Genomic DNA, 21191 nt, shown 5'->3' with positions numbered 1-21191 from the left:
CTGCATTATAAGAAAAATAATTTCAAATAACAAAACCAATATTAATACTAACAAGAAAATGACTGAATGAGACTTAGCATGTCTTTTTGGTTTATTGTCCTTGCAATGTCTTGTACTGTGTTTTAAATTCACTCCAAATAAATCCTTTCTAGGTGTTATTATATAACCAATTTGATATACAGCTTTAAAAAAATTTTAGGGATTGCTTTTTAAAAATAAGTATTTTGAAATTGTTTACATGTATATTCTTTTGATCTCTACTGCATTACATATCTACATTTACCTTACTCATGTATTTATCAATACTACCCTCATAAACCTGCTACACATTTATTTTCTAGTCTCAGAGATGTACAATAATAGACTGTCTGCAATTAATTATATACAACAATGGACTGTTTCCAATTAATGTAGTCAGTGTTATTTACCAGGAAACAGCAGAAAGGGAAATGTTCTTATTGTGTCTGTTTTCTGGTCTTATGGAGCTCATATCATGTTGTTGGGATATGTCACATGAGCCAGTATTCACTATAACGGGTTACAGTTTTTAAAATGCAGTGTTTTGTGGGAGAAAAAGTTTTCTTTCTGTAATGTTTGATAAAACATGTGTGTCTATGTGTATTTATATGTGTGTCTTATGTGTCTTCAGTGCTTGCATTTACATATATGTTAGTTGACTCCATAATGAATTTTTTAATGATAAAATTTTTCAGCTTGGCTGAGATGTAACTAACAGATTTTATTATATTCATTCAGGAAGGTTTTTAAAATTATTATTTTTATATATTTAGGGAGTACTAGAGCAGTTTTGTTATATGGATATGTTGTGAAGTGGTGAAGGTTAAGCTATGAGTGCAATCATTACCCAAATATTGTACATTGTACCCATTAGGTAATTTCTCATCCCTCACCCCCTTCTACCTTCTCACCTTTCTGAGTCTCCAGTGTCTATTATTCCACTCTATATGTCCATGTTTATGCATTATTTAGCTCCCACTTATAAGTGAGAACATGCAGTAATTTACTTTCTGCTTCTGAGTTATTTCACTTAATATAATGGCCTCCAGTTCCATCTACGTTGCGTAAAATGCATGATTTCTAGCCAGGTGGTCATACCTGTAATCCAAGCACATTAGGAGACCAAGGTGGGAGGACTGCTTGAGGTCAGGAGTTCAACACCAGCCTGGGCAACATAGCCAGACCCCATCTCTATAAAAATTTTAGAAAATTAGCCAGGCATGATGGCACATGCCTGTAGTTAGCTACTTAGGAGGCTGAGGTGGGAAGATCATTTGAAACCAGGAGTTTGGGGCTGCAGTGAGTTTTGATCACACCACTGCACCACTGCACCTCTTGCACTTTGTGAGAGAGAGATACTGTCTCACAAAAAAGAGACAAGATTTCATTCTTTTTTATGGCTGAATAGTATTCTATGGTATATACACACCATATTTTCTTTATTCAAGTACACATTCATGCACACTTAGGATGATGTCTTTGCTATTGTAAAAAGTGCTGCAATGAATGTAAGAATGCAGGTATCTTTCTGATATAATAATTTCTTTTTCTTTGGGTGGACACATGGTAGTGGGATTGCCAGATCGAGTAGTAGTTCTATTTTTAGTTCTTTGCAAAATCTCCATACTGTTGTCCATAGAAGTTGTACTAATTTACATTACCACCAACCATATATAAGTGTTCCATTTTCTCTGCATTCTCACCAACATCTGGAAAGATTTATTGAGTGCCTATCATGTAAAAGCACTGTCTAGGTATTGGGAATACACCCTTGAACAAAACAAAGACCCAGAACTCAGGGAACTTATATTCTGATAGGGGAAACAGACAACAAATAAATCTGGCCATTTTTGCTTCCTACCATCTAACCAACTCTCAGCAACTCCCAAACCTGGGTAACAATGCTAATGTTGCCGATTCTCTCTTCTATATAGCCTGTTACTTTACCATAACTATTTGAAGACATCCATTAGTCTTTCCCATTGCCTGCTCCTTATTAATGGTACCCAACTGAAATTGTAAAATATGGTAATTAAAGAATTTTTAAGAAGAATCAAAATGTTATCAATATATCTGTTTTTAAACATATTTGTGAGCTATGTAGCAGGCATTTATTTTTGCTATTAAAATGATTATTTGCCTTACAGGAGAATTTTATTTAGGGCTATTTTTAGAGAATACACTCCCCTAATACATTTTAAATGATTCAACTTACAAATTTCCTATTTACACACAAAAGGCTTCAAATTCTTATTAGAATGAGAGGGTCTATACATTTTCTCTTGTGACCCAGGATTTCCCAAGCTTGGCCAACCTATGATTGAAAGTGGGATCACAAGAATAATGATAACCTGGATTTCACTGGCTTTGCCCCATCTGCAAAGCTTCAAGTCTCTACAAAGGCCTGAATCTGCTGTCTCCTAAGTATTTTTGGGAATTCCCATGGGGTGTCTAATTATCAGGAACAAATCTGGTAAGCAGCCTGGCAAGTGGCATCTGCTTGGCCCTTTTAATTATTTCTGTGAATACCTTCATGTTTCCTTTGGGATCTGCTTCAGTTTTGGCTATTTTCTGGACACAATAGGTACCACTACTGATGTAGCAACACTTTCAAAGAGCCAGAGATCTTTGGCAAAGTCCGAGAGAATGCCTCTTTTCCCTTTTTTGTTTTGCTGTCCGTGAAAGGAATACCCTAGCTGTATAGCTAACTTGTTTCCACTGCCTTAGAAAGTTTAGGAAGACTACTTAAGGCTTATCTTTTCCTGCCATCTACTCCTAATCCCTGTGGAATGTGAGATCAAGGATAGCTCTGAGGGACGTACCTCAGGCTGTGCTCAGAATCACATCTCTCCTCTGATTATTAAGGCATTGCTACCAGATTGGATTTTTCAGAGTGGGATGCCTCACTGAATCTGAGTTACCCCACCAGGAGGGTCCTGCAGTCTCATGCATGTAGGATTTCATCACGTTGCCCCATCAGTTCTCCAACATCAGGACCTGTTTGAGTCTTCAATAGTAGATGTTGAGACTTCTTCTGCACGCTCGATTGATTTATATAAAACTTTTCACTAGTCTCTAAGCAAGGTGATACACAATCATACTTTCAATTCATGTCATAAACTTGTTATTTAATTAATTAGACATAAGTGAACAATCCTATGGAAATAATATTTCCTAGTTTTTTTTTTTTTAACTTGGAGGTTTTGGGGGCTTTTTACTACTAGATTCCTTTCTAAGTCTCATTTGTGTACATATAATTTTGGATGTTTATAAACTATATTGTTTTACATAATTTTTTGTAAATTAGTTTTACCTACATAGTTAAATATAGAATCCACATCTTACAAACGTAATGAACAGAAACTTTTCCATAGTCTTGAGGTAGCAACCATTTAATGAATGTTGGGTATTTGAATTATTTCCATTCTATACTATTCAGAATAGCCCTGCATATATCATATAATGACACAACTATCATTATAAAAACTATTATTGACTGGGCACGGTGGCTCACGTCTGTAATACCAGCACTTTGGGAGGCTGAAGTGGGTGGATCACCTGAGAGAGATCAGGAGTTCAAGAACAGCCTGGCCAACATGGTTACCTGCCTCTACTAAAAATACAAAAATTAGCCGGGTGTGGTCGCCGGTGCCTGCTGTCCCAGCTACTCAGGAGGCTGAGGCAGGAGAATCGCTTGAACCCAGGAGGCAGAGGTTGCAGTGAGCCGAGATCGCGCCACTGCATTTCAGCTTGGGTGAGAGAGTGAGACTCCATCTCAAAAGAAACAAACAAACAAACGAAAAAACTATCATTGAGGATTGACAATTGATATTGGTAATACCAATGTATTTGTATTGATACTTTTAGATTGTGTTCAAAACATTCCTAACTCATAGGATTGTTAAGTGAATTAAAAAAGATAAATGATGTTAACTTAGCCCCTAGCACAGTTACTAGTACTTAGTTGGACTTTAATCTATATCAGTTCTCTTCCTCCAGACAATAAGTTTTAAAATTACTTTGACGTTTTTAAACATTTGCCACTCATTTAGATGTGCATAGTCACAAAGCACGCTGTGAGCTGGAGGACATAGTACTGGGACCAATAGAACTGATCTGTTTATCGGGTTGACATCCAAAGGAGGCTACTTCGAGTCCAAATGCTTGATCTAAGGCCAACAACAATTCTTAAAGAAGTCTCACATGGCAGATAGGTTTTGAGGATTGGTAGGTAATACATGAAGTGAGGACTATGACTTCATCTCTGTTGAATTTGAAGTAGGTTTGAGGGAAGGATCCAATTAGGAAGGTTGTTAGGGTTCTAGCCAGCTTGGTGCAAATCAAAATGCTGAAGCCCAGGTGAATCGGGCAAGCCCAGCATTGACTTGTACCCAAGTTTTGCAAAATTTCCAAAACCAAAAGGTCAGTGCATATTTAATGAAACCTGCCACTTATTGGGTATTTAATGTTCATCAAGTATTGTTTCCTTTTTAAAAGGTAAGAGGCTTATAGAACTTATGTAATTTGCCCATGGCAAAGCCTGGTAAGTGATAGAATTGAAACTCAAACCCAGGTCTGACTGACCCCCAGATTTCTATATTTCTATCACTAAGTTTATACTGTCTATATGTGAATTATGTAAAATGTTCATTTTCTTCAAAGCTGTGTGCAAAACAAAAGTTCTGTTCTTCTGCATTAAAGCCTTTTAAGTACAGATAAATCTGTAGAGCTGTCATAAAAATTATTTGGAGATACTTTTAATTGTTTCCTATTTTATAATTATGGGGCACTCTATTATGAACTCTAAAGAATAACATAACGAAGAATTAACAAGAAAAAAAACAGACATTGTGGGTTATTTCTTTTGTCTAAGTTTATTATCTGAAATAACATAAGATGCATAAGATTATTGGCATAAGAAGATAATTAAACACAAACCTAAATATTATAAGATCATAATGTAAGTGCTGCAGGGTGAGATTCTCTTACTCCATCACCGTCTGTCGTTTTTCACCACTCTACTTCTGGGGAGAGGGCTCTTAAGTAAGAAAAGACAAAAAGGACGTTGTTAGCAAACACAAAGAGCTGCTTATGCTTTAAGTGCAGTAAACATTAGCCTGAGAAATGCTTTTCCTCTAGATTTGTTAATTTTATAGGATGCATAGGAGGGAGAGGACTGATGAAAAAAGAAGAAAATTGGGTAAAACCAGTTGGGCAATGACATTGGAATCAGTGGATAAAAAGAACTAGGGGATGGTGGAAGGGAGGAGAATGGAGAACAGGGAAGAAGACCAGAAAGAGAAGGATCTGCCAGGTGTTCCTCTGCAGTGGACGCTGATGACCAACTATCTTGCTAGGACAGATAAAGTATTTCATTATCTCATAGACTCCCAGCGTGTGTATTCATCATTGTCTAGTATGATGTTCTTTGTACCGATGGATTGCACTTTCCAAATGTTAAGGGCATAGTTATCTTAACCGTGAGAGTCATGAGAGGCAAGCAGGTTCTATTTTGGTTAGGAGAGGTGAATGTGGTATGGCGGAGGGTGTTCTAAGGCAGATTGTGGACTAAGAACACCATGAGAGCTGGGGATTTTCAGGCTTCCCATGCTAGAGGAATCCTGGGATGAAGATTTCTCTTTCCCAAACTGTTCCCATGAAGACACTTTCAGCAGCCGTGGCTTTATGCTTGCTGAAGAAAGTGGTCTAGCTGCAATTAAATATGAGGGCTTCAAATTAGAATGGGATTCAGGTTAACCAACTATTTCATTCACACTAAAATATAACTAGGCTGTCGGCCGGGCGTGGTGGCTCACGCCTGTAATCCCAGCACTTTGGGAGGCCGAGGCAGGTGGATCACGAGGTCAGGAGATGGAGACCACCCTGGCTAACACGGTGAAACCCCATCTCTACTAAAAATGCAAAAAGTTAGCTGGGCGTGGTGGTGGGTGTCTGTAGTCCCAGCTACTCGGAAGGCTGAGACAGGAGAATGGTGTGAACCCGGGAGGCGGAGGTTGCAGTGAGCCAAGATCGCGCCACTGCACTCCAGCCTGGGCAACAGGGCGAGACTCCATCTCAAACAAACAAACAAACTATATATATAAAACTAGGCAGCCAATCAAGTCTGCATGGTATCAAGTTCTTCCCATATTTGATCGGGGGAACTAATGGTCATCTGACGTGTGAGGGTACTAGGAGGGTAAAAGATGAAGAAAAGAGATTGAGATTATAAAGCAGAGAAACCAAAGACTTTACAGTTTTGCCCGAGTTTGACCTAGTGATCCTCATTGGTGAAGCAAAAACAATCTATTCAGAAGTCTTTCTGAATTCACTGCTGGTGTTTCTTTTCTATTTGGCCTCATATATAAAACATTTCTTTTAAAGCACATGCCAGTTTTTTTCAAAGGGACCTTTGTTCTCAGATGATCCATTATTTGCGGTATCACTGCAGAATTTGGGACAAATTTCAACTTATATCATAGAACTCCTTAGTGTACTTTATTATTCAATCCCCTCACTCCTTCCCTTATGCCTCCAAACACACTCTTCTTCCTCTCACTGCCAGAGTGATGTCAGAAGATTCTGTAGCAGGTTCTCGGAAGCCTATTGTACAGTAACAAAGAATTCCAGCAGTGAGCTGTGAGTTCTGTCCTTGCTGGCTTTCCCAAGTGAAAGGCTACCCTCATCTTTCACTAATGGCAGACTAGGACAAGCATTACCCAGGCCTGCAAGCTTGTTAAGCACTAGGAACCCAAGCAAGAACGCACCATGCCAATCAAACCTGTTGGGTGGATATATGGGCAGGTGTTGAAGAACTTTTCTGGAAGAAGTACACACAATCTTGTTGTAAAGGGCGTATGGGTGTGGGAACAATTGGGAATAAGATCCCCTAGAGTTCCTTTACTTTCCCAGTCATCTAGGAATTTGATCAAGTGTTTCGTGTTCTTTTGAAACATTTAGGGGATGTTTTCAAAGTTTTCTTTTTCCTAACCTCTTTTTGTCTTAGTCGAGGGGATCCAGAAAGCAATCATGGACCTTGTAGATGAGTTTAAAGACGAATTTCTCACCATCCTAAGATTATCACAGTCTAATCAGGTAATGTGATTTTATAACCTTTAAAAGGAATAGAAAAAATATATTCTATTTTTAGTATCATACCAATTATTTAATGCTTGATTTTGAGATCAGTGCTCAAAACTTTAGAAAACACTAATTTTGCCTCAGAAAAGCAAATTTCAAATATTACTCATTAAGAGGGGTCTTTGGGAAGCAGAGAGATTGTGGACCAAGAAGTGAGGTAGATTGAGAATTAAGTTTAAAGACAGTAACTATGTCATTAGGGTAAACACCTGGCAGTCTCTCAACACTACAATTGCAATGTAAAATCAGAAAAATACCTAGATACACTTTAGCAAAAATCTATGTCAATTAAATCAGTGCAAAAGCTTGAGATAAATTGTAACAATGGAAAGATAAATACAATATGGATGTGTGTTTAATAAGGAAAGAAAACAGTAGTATCAATTTAAATAAGGTATACATGTACATTTTTTAAACCTCTGTTCCAAAAAGGATTTGAAACAGATAAAATATTGGGAGTGAAGGAGGAGGGAGGTATATATTTTGAAGAGACATAAAGTCAGGAAAAAGTAACAACTTGTTTAGGGAACACATGTAACCTAATTTACTCAAAGGTACACAGCTCTTAATGGAAAAATGTGGTTCGGTCATTTTGATCATAGTTGGAATAGAATATGCTGTGAAGGTACATGGTACAGGAACAATCCACTTATCCAGAAGTCAGACTCTTGGCAATGTCAAACATGAGGTATATAACCAAAACCTGGCAGTTAACAAAAAGCACTCTGAGTAACACAGTAATCACAAAGTATACATATTTCATTCCAAAGGAGGGGTATTAGAGCTAACTTTAACCACGCCTGCAGACAACCAGCCATCAGACATTTAGTAAACACCTCACTACTGCTTGGGACTGGAGAGAGGAAATACAGAGATAAACAAGACGTGATCCTTTCCACCAATGAGCTTAATCTAATGGAGATAGAGTTGTAAAGGAGTAATTGCATTAGAATATGGTAAGTGTTACATCTCTATATCTAATTTAGAGGAGTGAATGACTCTACTGAGGAAGGTCAAAGAAGGCTTCATGGAGGAAGCATGCTTTTAAGTTGGGTCCCAACGGATGAATAGTAGTTTTCAAGGTAAAGAAAAGGGTGGGATCAGTGGGTAGGGGCAGGGAAGCATATTCCACTGGCAGTGGGGGTTAGGCCAAAAAGTAGGAAACAGCATAGCATGTTTCCAAAATGTCAAATAAATATAAATTAAAGGCATGTAGGATAGAAGAGTTGAGATAGGAAATAGTAGAAAAAGGGGTGGAGGTCTTTGTATGCCATGTGAAAAAGACTGGACTTTCCCTTATAGGTAACACAGATATCAGCCACAGAAAGGTTTTGGGCTTGGAAATGACATTCAGTTTGCACAACGAAAGTACTTTTTTAGTGGTAATGAGATCCGAATGGAGGCAGAGCTTCTAGGAAGATTTTGTTGCAAATGACAGCTAAGAACAAGGACATTAACATTGGGAATAGAATGGGTTGAGCACAAGAGATATTTAGCATATTTTGAAACTGACAGTGTGGGATGAGAGAGAATGTGTAAAGGTTGAGGAAGATTCTGGATTTCGTGGGTGGCTAGAAGAATAGTGATCCCGTTAACTAGGACCAAAGACAAGATGAGGAAGAGCAGCTTTGGAGATAATGAGTTTGATTGGATCACAGTTTAAGGGGTCATGCCACATCCTGTCCAAGCCTTGGAGTTGAGTTATAAATTGCATATGTAGGTTGGAAGCTCAAGAGAAGCCCGGCTGAAGATGTATATTTGGGAATCATCAGTGTATAGTGTGTTGTTATAGTGTATAGTTAAACCATGTATTTAACTAACTGTAGTGTACATTTAAACCAAAATGGCAATCATCACTGCTCAAGAAGATTGTGCAGTAACATTAGGGCATAGGATAGAACCCCCGACAATGCCATTGTTTAAAGAGTTAGCAGGGCATCAGAGAAAAGAAGAGAATGAAGAGAATGAAATTCTATGAAAGCCATCGAAGTGGAGAGAAAAAAGGAGAGAGGAATTAGCAGCAGTCAGAATCCTCAAAGACGTCAAGTATGGGATACATTTTTTAAAGTTATTTTGCATGTCAGTAAAAATTTAGCCAACACTAAGTGGAAAAAATTTTAGTTACCCAGAAAATTTACTTATGTGGAACCCCTCATTCACCAGTAATGGTTGCTGTGACTTAAACTCTTATTTAGCAAAAGTAATGTTCTGTTCTGAATAGAAGGTAATTGTTATATATGCAGATGATTCAAATTACTGAGCCTATACATTTCTAAAAATAAGTTAACTGGGCCAGGCGCGGTGGCTCAGGCCTGTAATCCCAGCACTTTGGGAGGCTGAGGCAGGCAGATCACAAGGTCAGGAGATGGAGACCATCCTGGCTAACACGGTGAAACCCCGTCTCTACTAAAAATACAAAAAATTAGCCAGGCGATGTGGCGGGCGCCTGTAGTCCCAGCTCCTCGGGAGGCTGAGGCAGGAGAATGGCGTGAACCTTGTAGGCGGAGGTTGCAGTGAGCCGAGATCGCGCCACTGCACTCCAGCCTGGGCGACAGAGCGAGACTCCGTCTCAAAAAAACAAACAAACAAAAAGTTAACTGATATGCATTCTTGTTTACCATTGAATCGGATGAGTTTTAACTGTCAGGACCTACTGAACTCCCTTAGCTATAGTAGAGTTCTGGGACTTGTAGGATGGACTCCTAGATGTTATAATAGAAGACAATACTGATTTAGCCTGTAAGATAATAGCCCTGGGGGAAGTGGACATTCCCAGCATCAGTCATCATAGGAAGAAGCGGTCATATTGGATACAGGACACCAGAACTTTTGGAAGGTTGGCCTTAGTGTCAGGGGAAGCAACTGCTTTCTGCCTTTGACCGGCCCTCTCTTGGGTCTAGTGTTTGAGGAGGGGTGATACTAAAGTGTAGGAATCTGCAGGCACAGTAGTAACATGGCATCCAAGTGCTGGTCAGATCAGCTAAGCATGAGAGGTAAGGCTTAAGAGTTTCTGAGGGCAAACTGGGTTTTCTAATGCTGTATCTTAGCCTTGGCATCCAGTTGCTCCCCCTTTTTGCATTCCCCTAGCCTTGGTATAAAGTCTTTTGAAACAATGGAAACTATTTTGGCTATGCTCTGGAGTAGGAAGGAAAGAGATGCGCAGATGTACATGCCTGGTCAATGTCAAATAGCTCAGGCCAGCACAGTAGTAATTATTTAGAAGGCTCAGGGTGAATCCTAGGAAGCCAGAGACAGGCATGGAAAACCTTGTTATCGTTTTCAAGTTTTGATTCTCCCACCATTGCTGAAATCAGAGAAACTGGGGTTTCATTTAATAAAAGAAATGGCAACTTCATTCATTCATTTCTACCTTCTGAATAGCCTCATTACCATTAGAACCATAAGCATGGTTTATGGTGACATCAGTTGAATATTGTGATCCCTAAAGATAAAGCTGTGAGTTCTTATTTCCAACTAATTGAAGTAATTTCCTTATAGAACTTTAGCCAACTCAAATAGGAACATAATTAGTTACTTTCTTTCTCATTTTCAAAACACTTAATATTGCTGTTTTCCCACTATTTCCTTTGAAGAATGTGTTGCTCAGATTGGCAAGAAACTTGAGTAGTTAGGGGATATTATCACATGTTTGAAGTTATTTACCCTTCAAATATAAATTATGTGGAAAACATTACTAATACTCCGTTGTTAAGCAGATTATTTTTAAAAGGTTAGATTGTAAGTGCTGCAAATTTTTTTTATTTCCAGGATGATCCATACTTCCCAAACAGTGAAAGGAATGGTCTTAAAAATTCTTAGAGGGCTTTATTAACTGGGTTGTATCTTAAAATCCTAAATTTTGTGATTAGTATTTAAATCTTCCTCCCCTCCCCCGCGCCACCCAGGCATGTATTTATTTACGAAAAGGCCATCTTGCTGGCCTAGAACAAAAAAAGATTTGATGGGAGTGACGATGGAATTTTTATAGAGGAATATACCTAGAATACAACCAGAATAATGATTACTAAATCGTTCTTCCTGGATAGATTTTGAAGGAAATTTTCTTTTTGAGGCTAGGAAAGTTACTATTATTTTATTTTACTTATTTTTTTGAGATGGAGTCTCGCTCTGTCGCCCAGGATGAAGGGCAATAGCGCAATCTCCACTCGCTGCAACCTCTGCCTCCTGGGTTCAAGCTATTCTCCTGCCTCAGCCTCCCAAATAGCTGGGATTACAGGTGCCTGCCACCATGCTGGATTAATTTTTGTATTTTTAGTAGAGACTGGGTTTCACCAGGTTGGCCAGGCTGGTCTCAAACCCCTGACTCCAAGTGATCTGCCCGCCTTGGCCTCCCAAAGTGCTGGGATTACAGGCGTGAGCCATGGTGCCTGGCCAGAAAGTTAATTTTAGAATCTTGGCTTGAGATAATGGCTTCTGGGGTTCAGTTCTTTCCACCCCTTCTGTCCCAACCAGCCCAGATAATAGCCTTAGTATCTACTTCCTTAGTAAAGAGTAATTTTTAAAGGTTTACACTTGCAAATTTCAAAAGATTTCCATATGATGAATTTAAACTAGTAAACCTTTAAATTATGTACAATTGGGTATCTAAAAAATTTTAATTTAGATGCTCATTCTTGGAATAAGAGAAAAATATTTTAGGATAAATACAGTCAATTTTTGTGAGTTTTTAAATATGAAAGATGAATATATCTTTTTTCTGTTATCTTGTACTTAAGCATATATACTACAAAATAGAAGTTGTAGACAGGACATATTAGAATCCATGCCAAAAATTTTGGAGTTTTATGCCCTTAGATGTACTTTTCTGAATTCTCTATGCTTTTTTTTTGTTGTTGGTTATTGTTAATGTGTGAAAAAAACTGCTAAGAAGGCACCAATGATGTTTGGAAATTACCTGTAATGGCATTTAGGTTTCTGAAAGTAGTGAGACTATGACTGTCACTAGAATGCTAATTCAATTATATTTTTGTCTTTGGTGAGTTGTTTCTTGTGGAGAATTATCATTATTGTGAAAGTTATAGAACTGTGCACTGAAAACTTTCTGTGTGGTTTCTAATGTAATATTTGGTATTTTTTGATGTTTCTCAAGATTAATTTGTTTTATTTTCTGATACTCTTCAATCATTCATTCTGACAAAGATCAAGTGTGTATTACATGCCAGACACTACTTTGGCTCTGGAGAAAAAGAAGCAAGCTAAATGGATATAAAACACTTACAATTTATACTCCAGTCAAGTAAAAAACAATGAACAAGGAAAATAAACAATATAGTACATTAGTGTAAGTGTTAAGGAGAAGAAAATCTATAGCAGAGAAGGGATGCAAAATCGAGGTGCAGAGATAGAGAGCACAACTGATGATTTTGGTAGAGTGACCAAGAAGGTTTTAGTGAGAAAGTGATTCTTGAATGAAGATGTGAAGGAAGTGAGGGAGTGAACTTTGGGATGCTTGAGGAATCAAATGGCATAGCTAGTGCAAAATCCCAGACACCTAAAAACTTCGACAAGTTTTTAGGGAAGGGAAGGAAAGAGAAAAAGATGAGGCTGAACAGGTGAAGAAAAGACAACCTTTGTAGGGCCTTGTGGACCACAGTATGTACTTTGGCTTTTACACTGAGAGCAACTGGAAGCCACTGAAGCAGTTGAATAGAAGGAAAATATGATCTGACATAAGTTTTAATTAGATCTCTCTGGCTGGTGTATTGATGAACAGAATGAAAATAGGCAAAGGTGGAAGCAGAGAAACCACTTAGGAGGCAAATTCACTAATCTGGAAAATAGATGATGGTAGAATTCAAATATAATAGACTGGGTGCTGTACTGGGGGTAATGAGAAGTGGTCAAATTCTGGGACAAGGTAGAGAAAGAATTTAGTAAGATTTTCTGACAGGCTAGTTTGACAGATATAGAAGAGTAAAGTTCAGCATTATAATTGCCTATGACAAAGAAATGGGCATGGCTGTAGCAAGAAGAAAATAAAAAAAGAAAAGCAAGATATATATTTAAAGAGTAGAGCTCAAATGGAGAAATCAGTTAAGAAGAATTCTTGTTTACTTAATAGCTCTTTAAAAATTCAGTGTGCATTTGGTACAGTGTACACTGCTCGGGTGATGGGTGCAGCAAAATCTAAGAAATTACCACAAAAGGACGTATTCATGTAATCAAATACCAGCTGTTCCCCAAAAACCTATTTAAATTAAAAAATAATTTTTTAAGTAAAAATTCAGTACACAAAATATGTAAATCTACGAGGAAAATGAAACATTTGTATCTTTTGGCTAGTTACTTCAATTCTTGATATTTATCCCAGGGAAAAAAAATACATATATAAAGATTTAAAGTCCGGGTGTGGTGTCTCACACCTGTAATCCCAGTACTTTGGGAGGCTGAGGCAGGCAGATCACCTGAGATCAGGCGTTTGAGACCAGCCTGACCAGCATGGTGAAACTCGGTCTCTACTAAAACTATAAAAATTAGATGGGCATGGTGGTGCTCGCGTGTATGCCCAGTTACTCGGGAGGCTGAGTCAGGAAAATTGCTTGAACCTGGGAGGCAGAAGTTGCAGTGAGCTGAGATCGTGCCATTGCACTCCAGCCTGGGCCACAAGAATGAAATTCTATTAAAAAAAAAAAAAGATTTAAGTACATGGCAGGGAATTCAAGGGGTTTCATGGGGGGACAGAAATATTGGATGTTGAATATATGCATGACACCATGCACAATGTAGTTATATAGTAGTCAGTCTCTGCCGGAAGTAGTTTTAATAATGCACTGGAGATTACACATCAGTTACTTTTCAAAGGCCTATTTTTCAGAAAAGAGAACCTGCGCAGAAAACATCCAAAATCAGGATGGCTATTGCTTTAGCTAAGATTAATCTAGCAACATTAATTCGCGGATTAAACAGCATATCCAGATCCTCCAAATCAGTGGCCAAACTTCTGCATCCTCAGCTTGCATGCAGACTTTTAGAGCTAAGGGACATATCTGGTCGTCTGCTGAGGGAAGTTAATGCGCCGAGGCAACCCCTATGTAACATGCAGGTAAGGGAATACTGCATATGCACAAGTACCCCTTTTTAAGAAACTTTTAAATTTGCAAAACTTGAAAAATAAAATGTGGTGAACTTGATTGTCCTGTGTAAAACAGATATACTTGGATAAGAGAAATGAATGGTTGGGCCTTTTTAAAATATAGTGCAATGTGGACTTTTTTCTACCTTATTGTTTAATTGAACTACATGAAACTGTCCATTTCAAATGGTGCAACTTAAATATATGCATGTAAATTACCATTTATGTTAAATCTAACAGAAATCTTACAACTAGCCTTAAAAATTATTGTGTTTTGTTCGTTTTTCCTCATAACTTTGTTATGTTTCCAAGGCAACCTTTGTTTGACATAATATATTGAGTATATTTACCTATAAATTTAAATTATGTTTTCTACATTCTTATTGAGGCTCTGTTATATTTTGTTGAGGACAACAACTCTTAAAACTTTTTTGGAATCAATTTCTTGCTTTCTAAACTTCACGGCACAGAACTCAGAGTTTTTCAATTTGGGCATTATACAAAGCATCCTAAATGTCACTACAAAAGATTCAGAATTTTGCAATTTTGGCATCTAAACTGCAGGACAAATTAATTTGAACTCTTTGTTGAAGGAGAAGAAAATGGGGCTCCAATTGAGTTAAACCAAAAAAGAAGATGTATTAGCTCCCATAAACAACCCAGAGCTGTTAAGATTCCCGACATGGCTGGATACAGGTATTCAAACGATACCTTCTGGATCCTTTCTCGCTTTTGCTCAGTGTCTTGGTTCTGCTTTCTGTCTTGACTCCATTATTAGGCTGACATTCCCCTCACAGTTGCAAGATAATTTGCAGCTGTTCCTTGGCTCTATTCTTCCAGGTTCAATTCCAGCAGAAGAAAAAGAGAGAGAAAACCCCTGACCCCAACGGGAAAGTCTCCAGGTTCATTCCAAGAGCATGGCTTGTGTTCTCAGTGCTTACCTCTAAACCAAGGACATGAGATGCACTGATTGGCCTAGAACTTGATTACCTGCTTATCCCTAGAGCTGGGGTTGGAGCTCTGTCCAGACCACATGACCTGAGAGTGGTGTGGAATGGGGGAATCCTCAAAAATCTGGGTTGCTTCAAGAAGGTAAAAAATGGATCCTGGATAGCTGAAATCAACAAGTACCCTTTATGTTGGAGTCTCTCTTTAATGAAAGATTTTGACATTTCTAGAAAGCATCATATATTTCAGCTACAAATTGCCTGAGAGCAGCATTCATAAAAGGCTCTTTTATAATTTCTGATGTCTGAGAAAGTAAAAAATGGTTTGTGTTTGCCAACCACTGGATTCTTTATGAACTACAAGCCTTAATCCTATATCTTTAGATCACTGAAAATAAACATAGCTGTGGCTCATGCCTGTAATCCCAGCACTTTGGGAGGCTGAGGCGGGCGGATCCTTTGAGCTCAGGAGTTTGAGACCAGCCTGGCCAACATGGCGAAACCCTGTCTCCACTAAAAATACAATATTAGCCAGCATGGTGGTGTGCCTGTAGTCCCAGCTACTCAGGAGGCTGAGGCAAGAGAATCACTTGAACTGGGAGGCAGAGGTTGTAGTGAGTAAAGATTGCACCACTGCACTTTAGCCTGGGCAACAGAGCAAGACTCTGTCTAAAAAAAAAAAAAAAAAGAAAAAAAGAAAAAGAAAAAAAAAGGAAAATAAAAAGCAAAAAAGAAACAAAGCTAAACCATATTATCTTAAATCCCCACTGAAATATCTTTCTAAACCTAATGTTTTGACTTCATGTTTCTTTCCTTGCATTGTCAAACCTATAGTTTTTTATAGAGGGTTGGCAGAAGAAATGTCTTTTGAAGAATACTTCTGTATTTAATATGAAATAATCTTTAAAGACACAGGCCATTATGCTATTCAGGGTCTTCCTTTTTGCTTCTCTACTAAGTCAGAACTGTGAAGGATCTGAGATCTTACACTACCCACAAGCTAACAAATTAGCCTGCCACAATTGGACACACACATATATGCACATGCACACACACACACACACACAAACACACACACAACGAGCCTTGGGTCACGAACACATGGTTTATTATTCACAGCAAAAGCGTCAGCCAGAGCAGTATCTTGTGCTGGTTCCCTAAGCTTGAATTCCTTAGGGCAATGTGATGTGGGCCAAATGTTGCCTGTGCACACAGTACGTTGCATCACAGGAGAGAGGAACCTTGAAATCAGGAGACCCTGGGGACTTTTTATAGGGACACTGGCACATCTCCCTAGCCTCCTCTCCAAAAAGATATACAGATGGAGAGACAGAGAGAGGGAGAAAGAGAGAGAGATTAATTATTCATTACCCTGGAATATAAGTACATGTTTCAGGGAAAAAGGAGAGGGCTTTATTTTTAGTGGCCTATGACATGTTCAGGGAGGTACATGTCTCTCTAGAAGGATATACTTTTTCTACTCTGCAACGCTGTTTGCTATTCAAACATGTCCTTTGCTCAGAAGGGCCAATCTGCACAGGAATGAGAGAAATCCATGGAGACTTATCTCCCAACACTCATGAAAATTCAGTGGCAAGAAAAAAATCTGTCTTTCCAGTTGAATTTGTGTGTTTTTATCCAGTAATGAGAACTAAGAGACATAATCTGTTTGCCTTTTTACTTTGACTGATAATGAGTTTCTGAGGTAAATTTAGAGATCAAGTGTGATAACTTATTCCAGGAACCTAAGAAAAACAGGCTTAGGGACTAAGTGACTTGTGTAAGGTCAGGATGTTAACTGTGACTATCTTTTCTGACATTAATTTAAAATCCATGACTATGAACTCTCTTCTTCTTTGCCCTTATTCTAATTATCTTATGTGATCTATATTGCATCTCACTTATAATTTTCTTATGTTATAATTTTAACTGAAACTTGAAAAGAAAAGAACTTCAGAGTTTTGTTTATTTAAAAAAAAAAAAAAAAAAAAAACCTCTTTTGGCCTTGGTGGTGAAACTGTCCCTCTAGAGAAATTGTGCTTGTTGCTCCAGGGGTTCCAGCAACCTGAGACCAATCTTTATGTTTTTTTCAGCTTAGGATTTCCTGCATCACACTGATAGGGTAAATTCAGATCCCTTTATTAAGGGGAAAGCCTGGAATTTTAATCTCTCATGGGAGTCCCACATGGAGACCAGCTTCCTTTCTTCCTGTTCTGGTGGATGCAATTGTTTGAGTCCCAGTTTCACTGAAATTGCAGTTCTGCAAAGGCTTGATCCCCACCTCACATCTACCCAAGTCTCATATCCAGTCTCTGTATTAATACTCAAGCACCCAACCATTATTTTAGGGTCCAGTAACATCTCCAGAGTTCCTGGGATATAAGCTCACACACTTGCTGCTCTGGCTTTTAGTTCCCTTTTTGTTCGTGGCATTGGGGGTGGGGGGAAAGGTCCCTTTCCTTTTTGTAAGCTCAGTTTTGTATTACATCTTTTGAACTTCATTTTTATAGCATTTCTGTTTTTTTTTTTTTTTTTACTTTTTTTTATTATACTTTAAGTTTTAGGGTACATGTACCCTAAAACATTTCTAGGTGTTTTTGTGTGAGATGCTCCACATTAGCTCAGTCTGCCATGTGTATGGAACCAGATGTTTTTCAGTTTTACTTCTTAATATCTTCCAAGTTTTAAGATGATTAAATTTATTGGAAGTGAAATATACTTGTACATTTTTATTTATTCAACAAATAGCGGCCAGGCGTGGTGGCTCATGCCTGTAATCCCAGCACTTTGGGAGGCCAAGGTGGTGGATCACCTGAGGTCAGAAGTTCAAGACCAGCCTGGCTAACATGGTGAAACCCTGTCTCTACTAAAAATACAAACATTAGCTGGGCATGGTGGCAGGCACCTGTAATCCCAGCTACTCAGGAGGCTGAGGCAGGAGAATCGCTTGAACCCTGGAGGCGAGGTTGCAGTGAGCCAAGATCGTGCCACTGCACTCCAGTCTGGGCAACAAGAGCGAAACTCCATCTCAAAAACAAAAAAAGAGTTATTGAAAACCTGATATGCAAAATCACTAGATTAGGTACCAGGGACTCAGAGATGTCTCACCCTTGCCCTATGGACTGTGGGGCTCACAGGCAAATAAGCAAACAGTGTCAGTAGGATGTAGCAAGTGGATGATCAAAGTATGCAAAGTACACTACAGAAACATCAAGAAGAGACATAGCATTCCAAAGAGTGGTCCATGTAGACATTCTAGAGATAGGATACTGTATCTGAGTCTTGGAGGAGGAATTAGCCAGATGAGAAGTAGGAGAATCATTCCAAGAAAAGAACAGTATATATGAAGATACTGAGGTGAGCGAGAACATGACTTATTTGGAGAACATAAGTAGTTCTGTATGGCTGGAGTGAGACAAGTGAGAACAGTCCCAGGTCAGAGGTTCCAGGGTCCTTGGGGGCTGGGGTTAGGAAGAAGCTTTACGTGGGGAGTATAGAGTAGCTAGGGTTGATAATCAGAATTGCCAGTGAGGGAAAACTAAGTTGTAGTAAACAACATCTCTCAAATCTCAAAGGCTCAGTGAGGACAGAAACAGAACTGACTATGAGGACAATGGCCTGGAGAGTCAAAGGTACAACCGGAATGTATGAGATGTGGCAGAGGTCAATGGATTGGTCTGTAAATGGAGTGCATCCATGGTACCAGAGTGTGCTGAGAGCAAAGTGCAGTAGTATGAGAAGCCACATCAGACAGAGTTCAGCTTACCCAGAGTGGATTCCAGCATGAATTCCTTTAAGAATTGTCAAACTGCCTGTCTCAGATGGAGCTTTGTGTGGGGAAGTAAAAGGGGTGAAAGCTGGAAGGACCATGCAAGGGGATACGCTTTGTGGATGCATGAAAGATATCACTCTAGGAAAACTTAGCTGTAAGAAGGTAAGTGGCCTGGTTAACTTACCTGAAGGTGTCTTTCAAATATCTTCTGGATGTGTTCTGTCTGGTCACTGTTTTGTGGATGACAAATGATGAAAAAATGCATTTGTAGCTGGAGCACCTTAAATAGCTCTACCAAAACTCTCTATTATATGGCTGAGAATACCAGTGAGGCAGGTGACTTCCTTTGGAAACAAAGAAATAGAGGAACATTTTCATTAGGATACAAACAATAACTAGAATAGTGTTTCAGCTCTTCGACATGGGGAGCTCTGAAATGCAGCATCCATTAATGTTCTTCTCTAGGTGAAGAATGGACATTGGCTCAGGAGCTCCCTCTGCCATCCACCCGGGCCTTTCTGATTGGATGTTCAGCTCTAGAGCATGCTTAATATGTCATAGTGTATTGAAATGTTGTGCCAAATAGAAGCCTCCCAAAGACCCAACTGGCAGGAATGGCCTAAAGCGATTCTAATGGCCTGAGACATGTGCACAGATGGTTGGGGTCAAGCCTTTCCAGCTTGCCACCTTGTTAGAAGAGGGTTCTTTTGTACTTGGCGCTATGGATGCTGAATAAAATTATTCCTCAAACCCCTCCAGGTTCTGCAGGAATGAGACTGCAGTGATAGAATTGTGGCTAGTTCTATAAAAAGCCTCAGGAATGGAAAACTCTTAGTAGAGAATTTCCTGGTAGTTTTCAACATCTCCAGTGCCAGTATTTACAGAATGGTGCATCTGCTTAGCCTTGTGAGTTGCCTGCCTGAGTTGAGTCCACAGCTGCTCTAGACTGCAGTGACCTAGATAATCGCCTTGAATGCTGACTTCAGCCAAGACACGTCAGCTCCCAGACATCATTGTTGATTCTGGCAGGCCAATGCAGAGCCACAGGACCAAGAGCTCTTCCTGTGATAGACTCATCCCTATAATGGCATTAGAGTTGACTGTTTTTACTTTGTATACATACTGCGGCATGGTATAGAATAAGATAGGGACCAAAGTGAAGAAAATCCTCAGCGTTTACAATGCCTGGGCTGTAAGGTGGATCCCAGTGAACTCGTGTTCTTTTTTCAGGATAAGGATCAGAAACTTACCTATGTAAAGTTTCTTCCTTACCCCACCCTCTAAGTTAGACTCCAATTTGGGGTTTAAACTATAAACCCCATAAATATCAGGAAGTTCTGTAGGTCCCACATGGGCCTGCCATTAGGCTAACTTGGCTGGTATAACCTAGACCCCGGGAAAGAGGATATTTCCTAGATAGTAGAACTCCTGGGCTCTTGAAGACATACAGTACTCCTCCACGTTGGCAAAGGGATTAGGACATTTGAGCCTTTACAGGACCACTGGATTAAAAGCTTGTTTAAGAACAATGTTCTACAGAATGTTAACACTGGGGTTAATAAAGTCAGGTAGCTTTCTTTAAAGTCAGGAGTCTTTCCTGTATTCAAAGGTGTTGTGAGTTGCTAAGCAAAGACACATTTGTGCAGCTTTTCCAAACTTAACAGGAATACTTTTTTTCCTGGACCTCTCTATAAGTAGCAGTCAGTGTTTCCTGCAACATTTGTCTGAGAGTTAGAATTTCCCCTATGACTCCCCTTGTAACTCTCGTCAGGGTGGTTTTGGACAATGTAAACTACATGGGGCCTGGTAATTCTCCAACCTTCAGGTCATGTATAAGTGAATCTTTACTGCTCACTGTTGGGTTTTTTGTGTGATTTATCTCAATAGTGAAAATAAAATGAACACACATACTTCTTTTATGAGATAAGGCAGTCAAAATTATGTGGAAAAAGTTGAATTAAAGTGCAAAATGTTTTTACTGCTCAAATATCCATATATTTTACATGTTTTACATGACCAAATTTAAAAAGAAATATATGAACATAACATTGATACCAAGACATTTTTTAACTCAAATATGCACATAAAGTGAAATTAATATAACAAGGTTGAGATAAAAATTTTGAAATAGGCCAAGATCATCTAAAGACTGTCACTTACCAAATTTCTCCTGTTTTTTATCTTAGCTTTTACCATACACTATTTCTGCTCAAAGCAAGAC

The 21191-nt window shown here is 38.8% G+C and overlaps 1 protein-coding gene across 6 annotated transcripts in view; it reads left to right on the top strand.

Annotated features, from left to right (window-relative positions):
- Nucleotides 1-6240: 6240 nt before the first annotated feature.
- Nucleotides 6241-21191, top strand: part of SPATA9 (spermatogenesis associated 9) — a 26408-nt gene continuing 11457 nt past the window's right edge. The window contains exons 1-4 of one of the 6 annotated variants that reach the window (XM_055387173.2): nt 6825-6847; nt 7025-7113; nt 7929-8114; nt 13994-14221. In XM_055387173.2, coding sequence (XP_055243148.1) covers nt 8112-8114; nt 13994-14221 — 231 coding nt within the window. In that variant the 5' untranslated portion in view covers nt 6825-6847; nt 7025-7113; nt 7929-8111. Of the gene's footprint in view, nt 6848-7024; nt 7114-7928; nt 8115-13993; nt 14222-21191 lie in introns of all 6 variants that reach the window. The other 5 variants (XM_063705879.1, XM_031010644.3, XM_031010647.3 and 2 more) reach the window with 5 other exon arrangements.

Source organism: Gorilla gorilla, chromosome 4 (genome assembly GCF_029281585.2).
Source record: "Gorilla gorilla gorilla isolate KB3781 chromosome 4, NHGRI_mGorGor1-v2.1_pri, whole genome shotgun sequence".
Classification (NCBI taxonomy): Eukaryota; Metazoa; Chordata; class Mammalia; order Primates; family Hominidae; genus Gorilla; species Gorilla gorilla.
Note: the sequence above shows the minus strand (reverse complement) of the source record. Positions and strands in the feature narration are given on the sequence as shown.